General features: G+C 34.4%; 1 protein-coding gene across 1 annotated transcript in view; it reads right to left on the reverse strand.

The window, feature by feature from the left end:
* LOC106471344 (collagen alpha-1(IX) chain-like) overlaps positions 1-16636 on the reverse strand; it is a gene marked incomplete at its 3' end in the record, with an annotated part of 76624 nt that overhangs the window by 26768 nt on the left and 33220 nt on the right. The window contains exons 3-5 of the mRNA XM_022399955.1: positions 14202-14267; positions 10322-10460; positions 9902-10118 (exon numbers count right to left, since the gene is read on the reverse strand). Coding sequence (XP_022255663.1) covers positions 9902-10118; positions 10322-10460; positions 14202-14267 — 422 coding nt within the window. The remainder of the gene's footprint in view (positions 1-9901; positions 10119-10321; positions 10461-14201; positions 14268-16636) is intronic.

Genomic DNA, 16636 nt, shown 5'->3' on the forward strand with positions numbered 1-16636 from the left:
AGTAAAACGGTACAGTTCCATCTAAATGAGACCCTGGTGTCAGTGATGTCCCATAGTAGATCTAGTAAAACGGTACAGTTCCATCTAAATGAGACCCTGGTGTCAGTGATGTCCCATAGTAGATCTAGTAATACGGTACAGTTCCATCTAAATGAATAACACGTCGCACTATATGTTTCCCTACTAGTAACTTTCAAAACAAAGTAGACATATAAAACAACTTAAAAACTTACGCCAGCGAGCACATGGTCTCTGATTATATAATGTTGACTACTGAGGGTTTTAAGCTTAAGCTTGATGTGTTCCTATTTTTTGTCTTTGGTTTGGACCTATGTTCAGAGATCTGTAAAGTATTTCTTCATATACAGTATATCTTATCCGTATACATGTGACTGCAGCGCCAACAAGAATCGGTTTCATCCTAATGAACAAATCAACAATAAATTTGTACCCAACAATGACTTTTCCAGTCCTTTCTCTTTTTTATTATCTTTATGTGTAATATAGTGAACTGAAATAAAAATGGGATAGAAATAAATACAAATACAGAAGTGTTGTTATTAAGTTTAAGAAATTAAAATAATTTTATCTGGTAATAAAATACAATTTATGAATTTATTTTACTTTACAGCTAAATGAACTTCGACCCAAAACTTGTCAACATGAATAAAAGGGAGACCTGCAATAATTAAACCTGCAAATACAAAACATCTTCTCCTCAGTAACAGAAACTCAGTAGTGGAGTGTGATACTTGTAATATTGTCTCACCAAACGCTTTAATATGGCAACAATTGTCTGAAGAACTCAAATACTTTATACAATTTTGTTGTTAAAGGTAACAGACATAGCATTTAAGGTATGCTGAACTTTCTCCAAAAGGATGTTGATATTTAGATTACAGTGATTATAATGAGTTTGAGATAGATGATATTCCAAACAGTGACAAATTTACAATTAAATGTTTCCAAAGAACTTAGGATTTTCTGCTAACGGAAGAAAGCTACAAAAGACGTGAAAAGAAAAGTAAAAAAATCTGTGCTCGGGAGTACATTATACTAAAATCATGGGGCATGGAGTGATGTGATTTTTCGCAAATTATGAGATGTGTCAAAAATTCCTTGCAATTGGGTATTCAAAAGAGCAAAGATATTCTAATACAGCAAAAAAAAAAAAAAACAACAACAAAAAAAAACCCTTAAATATTCAAAGCAGTTGTTCTGAATGTCTGTCTTTAATCCGAATAAAGCTATTGGATAAGCCAGAAGCAGCTTAACTTACAGTTACAGTTCACTGTGAAATCAGGGAAAATGATAAGTCAAGGCGCTTCACTCAAAATCTGGAAATGCAACTGAAAGGAACTAGGCGTCAACAAATTTACAATGAAATTTCAAAACTGAAATTCTGTAGCATTTGGCACAGACAAGAACAGACAGACTAATGGATCTATGAGATCCTGGGCGTCCACACGTGCCGTCTTTAATTGTCCTCTGAAAAGCTAAACGTCTACATGAAGCACAAACTATATTTGATAAAGACTGTATTACAGCTATCAGTATTGCAAAACTGTAGGAAAAAATGTTATTCTCAGTGTAGGACTTAATCCGTTTTATTAAACTAGCTCCCTTCTCAGTGTAGGACTTAATCCGTTTTATTGGACTAGCTCCCTTCTCAGTGTAGGACTTAATCCGTTTTATTGGACTAGCTCCCAGCTATATGTTTACAGAACATATTGCAGAAAAGAGGATTCGAAACTGAGTATAGTTACAACAGGCGATGTTGTTCGGAGTAGATCTGATGGTTCACTTTTCTCACATATTTTCGTATGTCAAGGGGTTATTGACTCTGGCTCTTTTGAATGACAGGTTCCTGTATTACAAATGTTAAGTGAGAAGCAAACAAAAAATATGATCGTATTTTTGTCGATGGAATAACTTAGGAGTGGCGCTGTTCTCCTAAGAGAGACAGTGTATGATCACTCTTTGGCAATTCTGAACTTAGTTGCCCTTGCTTTCACACATATATATATAGAGAACATACTGTCATATTCAAATTTCTGCAAACATGAGCCCGATGGGGCTTCCACCTGCCCTTATATATATATATATCAAGCTTGACGTTGTTCACTTGTTAGAAATGTTTTCTCAATAGGAATGTTTAAATCAAGTGACCCAATTGGTTTATAGATTCTGTCTTTGGTGTGTAGGCCAGATAACTTTAACTAAAAATATTAAAAATGCTTATTACACGTTTCTAGCAGTATTCCTAGTACAAAATGCCGAAGTTCGCTGTAAATAAGATGAGTAAATTCCTGGCCCTTGTTTGAAATTAATAAGATGGTTTGAGGAAAAGCCTGAAGGTTCTGTTAACGAATTCCTCAAAGGTGTCCTCGAAGAGGGACTAGTCATCTCAAGAGGTCTTTGATGAAAGTAGCACACAAGGGAGTGTTTGGCACAAGTGGGCATTAGAAATTGAAGTTAAAAGTAATAATGTATTGAAACTAAGCAAGGAAACAAATGGAACACCAAATACTTATTATTTGCCAGTTATCACAAAGAAAATAATTTCCTTGTGCAGTATATTGCCTCTGTGGTAATCTATACCATGTTGTCATTTTCCTGTATGGAAGTATTCCAGTATCAAATACTATAGTAGAGAGTAAATTCACCGACTTAAAGACTAGGGTATACAGCAACATATAATAAAAGGCAAATAACAGAACATACACGAAATTTGAATAGAAATGAATAAGCTAGTTATTTTGTTTGAAAGAAAAAATAACAACAAGAATAATTTTGTGAAAGTTTGTGGTACTGAGAGTTTCAAGAGTCAGAGGATGTAGTTATACAAAAAAGGAGCTAGCATACTTTGAACTCTGGTTGAAGATTTCGGTCATGCAAGGGAAGCTATACAACATGATAAGCTTGCAAGCCGCAAGTACACGTAATAGAATTATTAACAGGTGAATTGTTTCCAAACACTCCACGATATTGTCTTTGCGCAAGAATAACCGACTTTATCTTTGATAATCACAGGATGCACATTACTTTGAATTGTTGCAGTTTTTTAATGTCGTATTGGCAAACCAGACGTGTTGTCGTGAATTTAGACTCCCCCCTCACAAAAACTGCCTTATAACTACAACTATGTAGTTCACCTCAAGTTTTGAAATTCACGGCACAGATCAACAGCACTCAATATTTGTACGAAGTTTCATGTGGATCATAGTCGATGGTGAACTGGCATGGAGTAACCCCTCACACACAAAATTGTCCCATACCTCTAGTTAGTGTACTACTGCAGCACCAAATAGTACGACATCAGCACTAAATATGTGTGAAGTTTCATGTGGATCATAGTCGATGGTGAGCTGGCATGGAGTAACCCCTCACACACACAAAATTGTCCCATACCTCTAGTTAGTGTACTACTGCAGCACCAAATAGTACGACATCAGCACTAAATATGTGTGAAGTTTCATGTGGATCATAGTCGATGGTGAGCTGGCATGGAGTAACCCCTCACACACACACAATTGTCCCATACCTCTAGTTAGTGTACTACAAATTCTGACATTTGCAGCACCAAATAGTACGACATCAGCACTAAATATGTGTGAAGTTTCATATGGATCAGAGTCGGTGGGGGCTGCAGTAAAGTTATTCCCCTCCCAAAATTTGCCCCATAACACTTGTAGTGCAGCACAAGTTCTAGAATTTGTGGCAAAAAATCAACACTAAATACGTGCCAAGTTAGCTTTAAAGCTGGTAAGAAACCAGCACTAAATACGTGCCAAGTTAGCTTTAAAGCTGGTGAGAAACCAGCACTAAATACGTGCCAAGTTAGCTTTAAAGCTGGTGAGAAACCAGCACTAAATACGTGCCAAGTTAGTTTTAGAGATGGTGAGAGAGAAGGGGGGGGGCAAAAAGATGACGAACCTACTTTTCACTGAGTTAAACCGGTTTCAACACTCATCAAGAATCCAGGCTAAGGGAAAATTCAAAAATCAGACTACTTATCGTATATTAACGATATGTAAATTGTGGGTGTTGGGTTTGGGTTCTAAGTCACATGGAAAGGAACCGTAGGTGATCAATGGTCTCTTTTAAGTTGTTCATAGTAAAATTCTGAATATAGATATAGGGTAGGTTTGATAACTTTCATCTTTTAACTTAAACGTCATCTTAGTTTTTCAGCTCAGAAGTCACATAAGAAAAACTAATTACAGCGTCTGTGCTATCAATTTTCAGTAGACATTTTCCGGGTTTCATATTACTCAAGAGCTCTAATTATAGTTAAATTTATACTTACTACTTACTTCAAGCCACTTCTAGTTGGCTAAGCGGTAAGCTTGAGGGCTTATAATGCCCAAAATGGAGGTTCGATCCCTGTGGTTGGCACAACACAGCTCATTGTAAAGCTTTAGAGCTTTATGTTCAACAACGAAACAAACGTTGTTCAAGCCAAACATGAGTGGTTATATATCTCCATCTCTGTTGTTCCTGGATTCACTAATCGCGCACTTGCATTATTGTCGTAACTGTTATTAGGGTATTATTTACCAGTAAAGTATATTTGAGGAATATCGTGTGATTCACAAAACTCACACTTTTAGTAAAATATAAAAGGATACATAGTGATTACACACTACACATAGTCGCATCAGTTACAGTACAAGATAACAACTATGTCTACAATCCAACTGTGACCTAGTAATCGTTTTCACAGTTTTACTTGTGTTTAAATTTATTTGTGTAACTACAGGTAACCAGATATAGTCTACAGCGTAAAAACTGGGTTGTGTGCCAGGGGTTTTATGAATTCTGTCTTAATTTTTTTTTCAAACGAATTCGCTCTGTTTGTTCTGTATTAGTTTACCTATGTGGTATTCTCAGGTAAAAACCGACTTCCCAAAAACTACTAACTAGTTTGACCCGCTAATGACAGCATACTCGCTCAAGTAATAAGGAGAGTAATATGAATCTGATATCTTAATTGAGTTTTCCTAATGTGCGTGAAATAACTAGACTTGACTAATTTAGCAAAAATGGACACGATGAAAATACAGCATACGTACTTAGGTGGAGAGGTTCGGAGTTGAATTTCTACCAGGCTGTGCTTCGTCACAAAGCCTACACTCTTTTAAGATTGATCTTTCTAAAACTAAAAGATAATGATTCTCAAGTAAGATTTTCATTTAACAACTTCCTAATAGAACTGAATGAAGAAAATGCGCCTAAGTTCAAAAGGTGAGTTAGGTTCCTTTGTCCAGTTGACAGTGTCTCTTCGTGATCTTTGTTTTCTCACAGTACTAGTCAATTGTAACATATGTTACAAGACTGCCTTATTCTAGTTCCTCTGTTTCTTTGTTCTCTAAAGTAGATAATTCTGCCTGAGAGAATATTGCAGTAACATATACCGTCTTGATTAAAAGTTTAGCGACTGTAATATCATACTGCATGACAAAACGTTGTCCAAATGTTACAAGACTGCCTTATTCTAGTTCCTCTGTTTCTTTGTTCTCTAAAGTAGATAATTCTGCCTGAGAGAATATTGCAGTAACATATACCGTCTTGATTAAAAGTTTAGCGACTGTAATATCATACTGCATGACAAAACGTTGTCCAAGTGGACTTCCTACCTTCTGTAGTAGTATAGAATTATTCCAAATTTTCGATTACGCAGTTTTTGCACTGTCATGATGGCTACACATAGTCCAAAAATCCATTAACTTCATCTTGTTCTAGTTGTTTTGTTTCTTCGTTCTCTTGTGAGAGGCATATACTTGACTAGCAGGAATGTTCCAGCATTGGATCAGGTATCCAGATTAAACTGGCTTCTTTGCCTGTCGACTATGACTTGGTTATAAAAGTGAGAGTCCACCAAGCTGTCTGAGAACAGGGGGTCACGAGGTGACGCTGTCTCCTGAACAAAGAAAGATAGTTCTCATGCTAAAGTGAAGTGTGCTTTCTAGTTCAGAGTTCCCTCTAGACGATCCAGAAAGAATACTTACTTTGGAAATCAACGTGTGTAGTCCAACAGAAGTCTATGACGAGAGAGAGAAAGCGGCAGGACTACACACTACCTAGCAAGAAAGAACAGTGGTAGGCACGCGTGTTCAGATTTTAATGTTCCTGTATAGTAGTAAATAAAGATTTTATTCGTTTTACATCAAGCGTCCAGACTCTATTATTTTTACACCAACACCGAAAGCTCAGTCGAATTTTCTCATTTAAGAAGATCACTTAGAGAACTGAGCCGAACCTGCAGTTATTCGCGGGTAACTTTAGCTGAAAACTTGAAGGAAAATCAGCTTTTCTGAATATTCTAGAATCTTAAACACTTTCAGGACTACGTGCTTATGCTAAAACTGGATAGAAACTAGAAAAACGAAAAATACATAAAATTCCTATATAACTAAAGCACGTACAAAACGGGATATGCTTGCATATCACGCATGTAACGTGTTTTAAGCATACGTACGAAACGTTTTTTAATGAAACTTCGACAATAATAATAAAACAACTGATAAAAGAAGTTACATAAGTTATCTCAACAAGTTTCATTTTCACTGTAACTTAATTCGGTTCGAAGAGCGTTTTGTTATTCTTGAAACCATATTTAGAGACAGGCAACTGGGCGTAACACAGAACCCTATACTTTGCCGAGATAATTATGTAAATTACAAAAAAAAAGAATGGTTTAACGTCAAGCTAGCTGCATCAAAATTAGCCAAACAACTTTAGTCTTCGCCTACACATTTGAACTTGTTTAATTAAAATACAAAACCTGCAACAAGCCGATAACGTACTCCGAAAACGGAAAGCGGTTAAATTAATATAAGAAAAGTGAATAGATATTTATTAATTTAAAAACTTAACAGCCTTCTCACTCAGTAGGTAAGCGTCTATTGCTTTATTCATCTCGAAGAATTCTACAACTAGTATTATTTATATTTAATTGCATTATTTCTAATAAGTTCATCTATGAAGTTTTAATTTATGATTTTATTACTATATTTCATTGGATAAATATCGATGAAATAACTTTAAAAAGCGGGTTAATTATAAATAAAATGTTAAAATTCTACAACTAGTATTATTTATATTTAATTGCATTATTTCTAATAAGTTCATCTATGAAGTTTTAATTTATGATTTTATTACTATATTTCATTGGATAAATATCCATGAAATAACTTTAAAAAGCGGGTTAATTATAAATAAAATGTTAAAATAAAACAAAATATCATAGCCTGTATTTTGACATGAAACAATGTAGAATATGTCATATTCACTTTTGCGAGAGAATGCACGAAAACGTGCACTAACAACGAGGGTCATAATCGTTTTATTCATTGATATGTCAGTTGAATCAGCAAAATCATGAGTAAAACAGTAGACCAAGTCGTTTGTCAATGTCGTGATTTCGAGTCGCGCCATCTGGAAGCAATTATCACTTCGTTAGATTAGAAGCACGCGGCCGATCAAAAGATGTTGCTGAAAGTTATAAAGAAATATATTACGATATTTGTATGTTGTTAAGCTCAAAGCTACACAATGGACTTTCTGTGTTCTGCCCTTTGGGGAGTATTGAAACCCAATTTTTAGTGTTATAAGACTCAGACTCATTGCTGAGCCACCGGGTGGGGACATTACGATACCGATAGAAGGATAATGCAGAGAATTTTGGAGTTCATGAAATATAAAGAATGGAATATGATAAGGAAGTTCGGAATAGAAAGACAACAAAATACGCTTGTGGGTTAAAAAAAACAGCACTAACAACTGATATGCAAGCATTTAGTACGGATAAAATAAGTCATAATCGAGAAAATGAATGAATAAATGCAATTTAATAAATAGAAAGAACAATACTTATGGATAAAAGCAAAAGTCTATATAAATACAAATTATTTACATATAATAATACGGGCACACATATAAATAGATAGACAGAAAATATGTAACCATGAGAAACAACAACAGTATATTAAAACGTTCTGGATTATGAATAGTTTGCTTTCACTAACGGGTCCCACGCCCCTGTTCTGGTCTATCACACTTTGAAAACTTGAGCTGTAGTATTCACCAGAAAAGCTACCAAGAATAGTGCTCTAGCTTAATTACGACACACGTCAAAAACGCCGTGAACAGAGAGGTTAATGTTTACAGGCTAAACGTTTTCGATTCTAAAGGAAACATGTCTACATTAGTTATAAAACTCAATTAAAATCTGAATACAGGAAGTAATAACCCTATTTACTGTGCGAATAGAGTTGGGCAACTTTAGCATTTTATCGGCCATTTTGGTTGACGTGGGTACTCATAGAAGATCGGTATAATACTCTAGATAAGCAGCTAAAGTTTATGAATTTGAATCATTTGTAAATAATAACCTATAGATTTATTCCATTTTTCTTTATATTTAGATTCATTGAATCCTTTTTGTTCTAATATTTAACATAATCTTTGGTTAATGGGATTACAGTCGAATTCATCGTTAATTTTGAAAGTACGTAATGAAGAGGACATTTAAAGGGCACTTTTCAAGAAGAGTAAGGCAAGATATTTTTGAGTGTGTGTTAGGGGAGACTATAGGGACTGTGGGTTGTCTCTGATACACATAGGGTAAAAATCCAAAAAAACAAACAAACAGATTTTCCTATATTCCTATTCATTCAGTGTTATGAACACTTTTAAAAACTAAAACTAAACAATGGATTATTGTATATCAACACTTATATCACAATTGTTTACTGTAAAGACCTACAAGTCACTTTGTTCCATTCATTTTATCGCTCCGACGAGGCTCAGCGGTAAGGTAGAATTCTAGGTTAGATACCTACAATGGACACAGCACAGATAGCCATTGTGTATCTTTGCTCTTAAACACAGACAGATGCTATGTTGATATTTCAATATTGAAAAATTGACATTTTATATTTTTAAAGCATAAATCTTTCTCTTCCCAATAACTCACAGCAAGGAAGGTGTGGAATGAGGCGTATCTTTTAGTAACTGCAGAGAGTTTTTTGTGACTGGGAAAAAGGGTGCTTTGGGGGCATAAGGTCAGGGCTGTAGACCACCCAGCCAACTCTTATCCCTGTGCATGTCACTGATTCAATGTATTCTAATCAATGTTATGGGTTTTAGTTTTCTGGTGTATTTATTTATGAAATTAAATATTTCTAGTTAATTTATTATAGATAATTGTCTTTATTAACCTATAACTTACTTTATCTAATTATTTTAGGTCTGATCCGTACACTTAACTAACACTTGATGAGAAATTCTTAATAAATACACATTAGAATATAAGTAGTCTAAGGCATAATTAGTTCACGAATAGCTGGTTTGATTTGTAATGTATAACGGTACATTGATAAATTAAGTCTAGGAGTAACTAAATAATTAAACTTTGAAGTCGGAAAGTAAGAAATTAGAATACACGATAAAAGTTTTAATTATTGAACTGTTTGAAAAACAGGATATTTCTACAAGTTTTGTCTGAGTATATAGCAAGAGATGTACGTGTGTGTCCAATTTCTTTTAAAGTTTTTTTTTTACTGAAGAAAGCTGTTCTTGACTTACAGTTTCTCGTGTGCAGATAGCTTTGAAGTGTTACTGAACGTCTCATTTGCAAACAGAGTTTTAACACGAATTTACGGTATCAGTCGTTGTGAGCCAAAGCTATCACTTCGAGAATACGTGTTATTGAAACTGCTAAAAATTCAAACATTTCATACAGGTGTATATTTACAACTTATAGTTATCACACGTTACCTCTATATCACTAAAGGTTAGTGTTTGAAGTTTGCCCTGGAAGTCGAGGGAGTAAAAGTCCATTTCATAAAGTTTCCCAACAGGTGTATATTTACAACTTATAGTTATCACACGTTACCTCGATATCACTAAAGGTTAGTGTTTGAAGTTTGCCCTGGAAGTCGAGGGAGTAAAAGTCCATTTCTTTCCTCTTGGGGATAATAGTTACTCCAAACTGAGGCTTTCCTAAAATGTCGTCAATGCGAATAAGGCTCCATTGACCTTTATGTAAGTTTCGTTTCCGGAAAGTAGCCACAAGAGAAAACTGATCCGGTAATCCCAGCGGAAAAATTGACCTGATAAGAAGAATCATCATTTTTCAAAAATGACTTCCACATTTTAGCTTTCTTGTAATTTTTAGATATATAGATACAAAGAATGTAAATGTCATAACTACAATATCTGTTCTTTATTATTCATTTTCATAAAGATTGAAATGAAAGACACATTGGGTTTTAGAATGAAGATTATTTTCAGAAAATGGTTTCAAAAGTCATACCTTGTGGGCCGTGTTAAGTTAGCTTTTTGTGGAAACAGCCGGTAAGCTTTTTGCATTCTGTTAGAGCCTCGCACCTCTTTCACCCCGGGAAACCCTAGGTGTGGATCATCTAGTCTGAAGTTTCGTATCAGATCAAACCCTGTAGAAGACACAGAGACTGAAAATATTAAACCTCATAATGGACACAAGCATTTCACAGTTAAATGGATCATAGAGTAAATTAATATTAACTTCTGATCAAAGCAAGTCACCTAGATAGATCAGAATTAAACATATATACCTTATAATGTATATAGCTAATTATATACAATTCTCAAACTAAATGACTCGTAATGTTTAGTGTTCGTTGTTTTATCACTTGGGTTAACACGTATAATAAATTAAATACAAAAAATCACATTTAGGAGGTGCCAAGGAGCAGTCACTGTGTCCCAAACTCATATGCCAAAAGATAAATTTGGCTTTGAAACATAATTGTTTGTGATCCACCGGTGTGTCACGCGGTCCATAACTAAAAGTCGGTTGTGACCCACAGGTGGGGCACATGGCAGCGAACGTGTTAACGAAATTCGGCCAACCCAGGAAGATTAGGTTAGTTAAGAATGTAGTATAATCATTATAATCATCAATATATATAAAAGCCAAGTGTCGGTCAATCGGTTGGGCACGCTCGATTTCTCCGAATTTCCTGAGTTAAACGAGTCCAATTCCATTTTTTCTCTTATAATATTTCATCTTTTGATTGCCCGTTTCCATTTTAGTTGAATTTAATCGCTAACATAGGCATAAATAGCTCCTAAATGTCGGCACTTTTTCTGCTCTATAAAAGCCTGTCAAGGAGGGAGTTCCCAGGACCAGATCAGGCATGACGTTATGTGTGTGACACCACATCATTATGACGTCAAGCTAAGACTCCTGTGAAAAATGAGTCAAAAATTAGCGCAAATCTATGCTTGGGAATTATTACGAAAAAGCCTTTGTTAAAACAGACCGAAGATACCAATTATCTGTAGGGAAGAGGACGACGTTTTCTAAGAAGAAGAGGTGTGTATGCAAAACCTTGTCGAAACGTCGTACATTTGCTGTTATGTTAAACTTATATTAAAGTTTTTCTTCATTACCCATTCAAGCCGTCTCCAAGCGTTATTAGTCTCAAAGTGGGTTCCTCGTCATCGAACTCATATGGTATGTTTAATATTTTGTCTAAAGGCACCAATATGTAGCATGTTTGCTCAGTTATATGTAGTGGATTCAGGAGCAATATGTAGCATGTTTGCTCAGTTATATGTAGTGGATTCAGGAGCAATATGTAGCATAATTGCTCAGGTAGTGGATTCAGGAGGAATTTGTAGCATGTTTGCTCAGATATGTAGTGGATTCAGGAGCAATATGTAGCATGTTTGCTCAGTTATATGTAGTGGATTTATTTATTTTTGTGAATTGCCAGTTTTATACGGAATAGTTTTGGTTTCCTGTAGTTTTCCGCCATTTTGACGGGCTTTTACGCTGGTAGAATAAAAAAACAACAACATAAAATTTGATTAGAAATAATGAAACAGTAAGGTAGATCATCATGTGTTAGATATTCTAACCACTATGAAGTAAAAATTTCATTTGTTTAAGCCGATGTAAGTAAGAATTACATCATGGTGAACGTTATGCTACCTTAGTAGATTTAGGTTAGTCGTTAATCCAAAAATGGTGGGAAGTAATTTTTATAATAAACCTTATAATAAATAACAAAATAATAATTAGAACTATGTAAACTGATAATTATAGTAAAATAATAAACATTAAAACAACATTAAAAATAATAAAAACTAATAAACAAAAGCAAATACATATTAAATATTTTAACAAAAATGTGCCCCCAAAGTGGCACAGCGGAGCGCTTTCAGGCTTACGGCGCTAAACTGTGGGTTTCGATACCAGTCATGGGCAGAGAACAGAGAGACCATTGTGTAGCTTTGCGTTTAACAGCAACCAAAAGCAAACAAACCATCACCGTGTGTCCGCACTGTAATAAAAGTTATACTTGGTTTCACACCTTATTAGATTTCGGTTAGTCATAAATCCACAAGCTAACCAGTAGTGTGAAATGTTCTTTATAGTAAAGATAGTTATAAGAAACAATACTGTCAATGAAAGTAAGCTTAAAGAAAGGCTAAAGTGTAACTAATTTATCATTGTTGCTGAAGTATAAGTGATATTTACTGCCCTATACAATCTGCTACGAAAAAAGAACAAGTTAGTGTCAGCACGTCATTCACAGTTAATTTTCAGATATTCACGTGGTAGTGGTAGAAAAACACTGAATTGGGTTTCGCATTTTTCAATCGGGTTTCTTATTGGCATGCGATAATGTTAGAGAACAATTCTGAATCGGTATTCGCACTGTAGGGAAATAAAGTAACCCTAGATCAATATTCGCACTGTAGGGAAAGAAAGTAACCCTAGATCAATATTCGCACTGTAGGGAAAGAAAGTAACCCTAGATCGAATCTCATATTTGCATGTGAAAAAAAAAATCTGAATCGTTTTCAGATTTGCAAGTAATGCAGATGGTTTGAATTTCGCGCATAGCTACACGAGGGCTATCTGCGCTAGCCGTCCCTAATTTAGCACTGATAGAATAGAAGGAAGGCAGCTAGTCAACATCACCTACCGCCAACTCTTGGGCTATTCTTTTATCAACGAATAGTGGTATTGACCGTCAGATTATAACACCACCGCGACTAAAAGGTCGAGTATATTCGGTGTGACGAGGATTTGAACCCGCGCCCCACAGGTTACGAATCGAGCGCTCTAACCATCAGGCTAAAGATAATAACGTCAGAAAACAGCTCTGAGCTGAGTCTCGCACTTTTATGCGTAGAGTTAGAAACCATCCTGAATCGGATTTCATATTTGTATGTGTAGGGTTAGAGGACCATCCTGAAACGGTTTTCATACTTTGTAGGGTTAGACAACTACCCTGAATTGGGTTTCATATTTGTGTGTGTAGGGCTAGAAAACCATTCTGAATCGGATTTCACATTTGTATGTGTATGGTTAGAAAACCACCCTGAATTTGGTTTCATATTTGTATGTGTAGGAATAGAAAACCACCCTGAATCGGGTGATATTTCTGTGTGTGTAGGGTTAGAAAACCACCCTGAATTAGGTTTCATTTTTGTATGTGTATGGTTAGAAAACCACCCTGAATTTGGTTTCATATTTGTATGTGTAGGAATAGAAAACTACCCCGAATCGGGTGATATTTCTGTGTGTGTAGGGTTAGAAAATCATCCTGAATCGGATTTCATATTCGTATGTATATAGTTAGAAAACCATACTGAATTAGTTTTCATATTTGGATGTGTAGGGTTAGAAAAGCCACACTGAATCGAGTTTCATATTTGTGTGTGTAGGGCCAGAAAACCATCCTGAAATGGATTTCATATTCGTATGTGTAGGGCTAGTAAACAATCCTGAATCGGGTTTCATATGCATATGTGTAGGGCTAGAAAACCACCTGAATCGGGTTTCGTATTTTTGTTTGTAGGCTTAGATAACCACTCTGAATTGGGTTTCATATTTATAGTGTAGAGTTAGAAAACAATCCTGAATCGGGTTTCATATTTGTGTATGTAGGGTTAGAAAACTACCCTAAAGTGGGTTTCATATTTGTGTGTGTTGGATTATAAAACCACCCTGAATCGGGTTTCGTATTTACGTGTGCTATTGTCAAATAATAAAAAAAGACTCTACATCGGCCCTCAAATGAGCATTTAAACAGCTAGAAAGTTCGTAGGTGGGAAAATCGTGCTTCCAGCATGTCAAAGGAATATTTTACTCACATAAGTTTCAGTTCTTTTAAAATCAACAGGAAAATAAATACCTGGGAGGTCATCCTGACCAGGCTTGATCTCTGGACAGATATTATTTACATCATTGATGATGGACTCTGTAAAAATCAAAACAAATAAAAATAAACTTATTAACAAAGCTTTTTATGTAAAACAGATTACAGGTTAAGGATAATTTTCAAACTGTTGTTTATATACAGTGTTTTTTAATAACTAAAAACTATGTATTCTTATGAAGGATGTGAAAGTAAATGAACTAATTAACTGTTGATTCATTTTGGTGAATAAAATTGTATACATACATATAATCTTTAAGTTTGAAAGCTTAATTTTTTTGACATGGTATACAATAGTCCCAAGCGTAATTTGACTTCATTCACTAACTTACTGAGTACGAATTAAGTTTTTACTTTGGTGATATTTATATATCGTTCTTTTCCTTTTATGATAGCACGTGTTTTACGTAATTTAGTCACTCGGTATAAGAGTTCATGTAAGCTGAAATTTAGATACCTACATTTTTTTCCTGAAAGCACTATAAATTATAGAAAGGTGCCTGTTTAATTGAGCTTTGCAAGCTTGCATTACATTGTTATAAATTTTCTTTTTGTAGATATTATAAAGTCACCGTAAAAACAAATCAAAACAAAAAAACAAAACAAATTGTAGTGATAAATATTCAACGTCCAGGTCAATACCGAAATTTAAACCGTATTTCAATAGTGCTGCTCTCTTGCAGTGAAGAGCTTATAATCAGAAAAAGTATAACCACTAAAAATGCTGGGAACTCAACGCATCGGTTTTTGTAATTGTTTGTAGCTAATAATACATTTCTTGGATTATTCAAATTAAACAAAATTATAATTGATAATTATTATTCTATGATAATATAATCATCGGCGATAGATAATCGATAAGACTTTTGAGAGATTTTCTACAAACATTGCTAATTTAATCCACGTTTTTTCATTATAAGACGTTTTGTACGTCACGATATTTGGACTTGTTTCTTTTTAGCATTTAAAATTAGATAAATATAATCCTATTAAGTAGTTTTGACAACATTTTATCTTAAATTTACCAAAAAGTATGGTTGTTGTTATAATTTGATTCTTATGACCCGCATTACCTGGTGACTCTTTTCATATTCAAGAATTTAATATTTTGAATTTAATTCACATACGGTTCGTTATTAAATGAAAATTCAAAAACCTGTCGTTAATGCTTTAATCCATAAGTTAATTCTTATCACATAAAACTAAACAGCGGGTAAATATATTTAGACTTCTTGAACTTCTCGTATCAATTGTAATTAACTTACTCAACTTACAGATAGTTGAGCTAGAACTCCGGTGGCCAGTAATTTTAAACATACGTCACACAGTGAGTAAAGAGTAAGGAAGTTAAAGAGGGTTCTTTAAGGTTTTTACAGCAGCTCTGACAGCTGTACTTAAGTCATGTTAAAATATATTAAAATATTGTGGTAGATAAATCTTTATCAAACCTGACATCACTCAACTAAAATGGATAATTTGAAAAACAATCACTAGGGGGAGGTATAGATAAAAAAAACACCCCCCCCCAAAAAAACCCATCTAAATCAAGCCTTAGTGGAAGCATTTAACTGCACATAAGTTACTATACGTATTGCTTTTTCAGACATAAAAATGGACTATAAAATATCCTAGCCATAAAATTAATTCCATTTTAGAGTAATAGCATTTCATGTTAGCTATCATCGAATAAAACAAGTACAACAAGACAACCTTTCTACGTTGCTATCACTTATTACCTTTTATTTCAAAGACATGGAACGAACAATTCCATTACTTCTTAGAGATTAAATAGAACGTTTAAAAATAAAGATGATTTCATTTATACAAAGATGAAGATATAAGTTTAGCTAACATACAAAGCTCCCAACGGCTTTATAAAACAAGGCACTAATAAAAATTACCAATAATTTATAGTTCATCTGAGCAATGACTTTCTGCTATTTTACTGATTACACTGTTCCTCGTGATTTGTAATCCGAACTTTATATAGTAGTGCATGTTTAAAACAAATCTGTATCGCTAAAAATCTGGTTTTGATACCCGCGGTGAACAGATCACAGTTAGCCCATTGTGAAGCTTTGCTTAACAACAAAAACAAGCAAATACATCTATCAAATGGCGGGAATTTATTTGTTAGTAGAAATCTACCGAAGAATACATACACATATTATAATATTTCAACAAAACTGATGAAGAGGTGATAAAGTTAAATACATGCTCATTATATTTCCAAGGCCTCTTCTGAGGTTTACGCTTACAAACTAACAATGGGAAAATAAGACGCTCTGGTGTTTGTAAGATCTTCTTTTTGGTAATACGCTTACAAAATAACCTTATTAAAATAAGACGCCCTAATGTTTTAAGATATTCTTTTTTGCATTACTGACTATGTGTTACGTCTCCGTTCGTTA

This window comes from Limulus polyphemus, unplaced genomic scaffold (assembly GCF_000517525.1).
Source record: "Limulus polyphemus unplaced genomic scaffold, Limulus_polyphemus-2.1.2 Scaffold4557, whole genome shotgun sequence".
Lineage (NCBI taxonomy): Eukaryota > Metazoa > Arthropoda > Merostomata > Xiphosura > Limulidae > Limulus > Limulus polyphemus.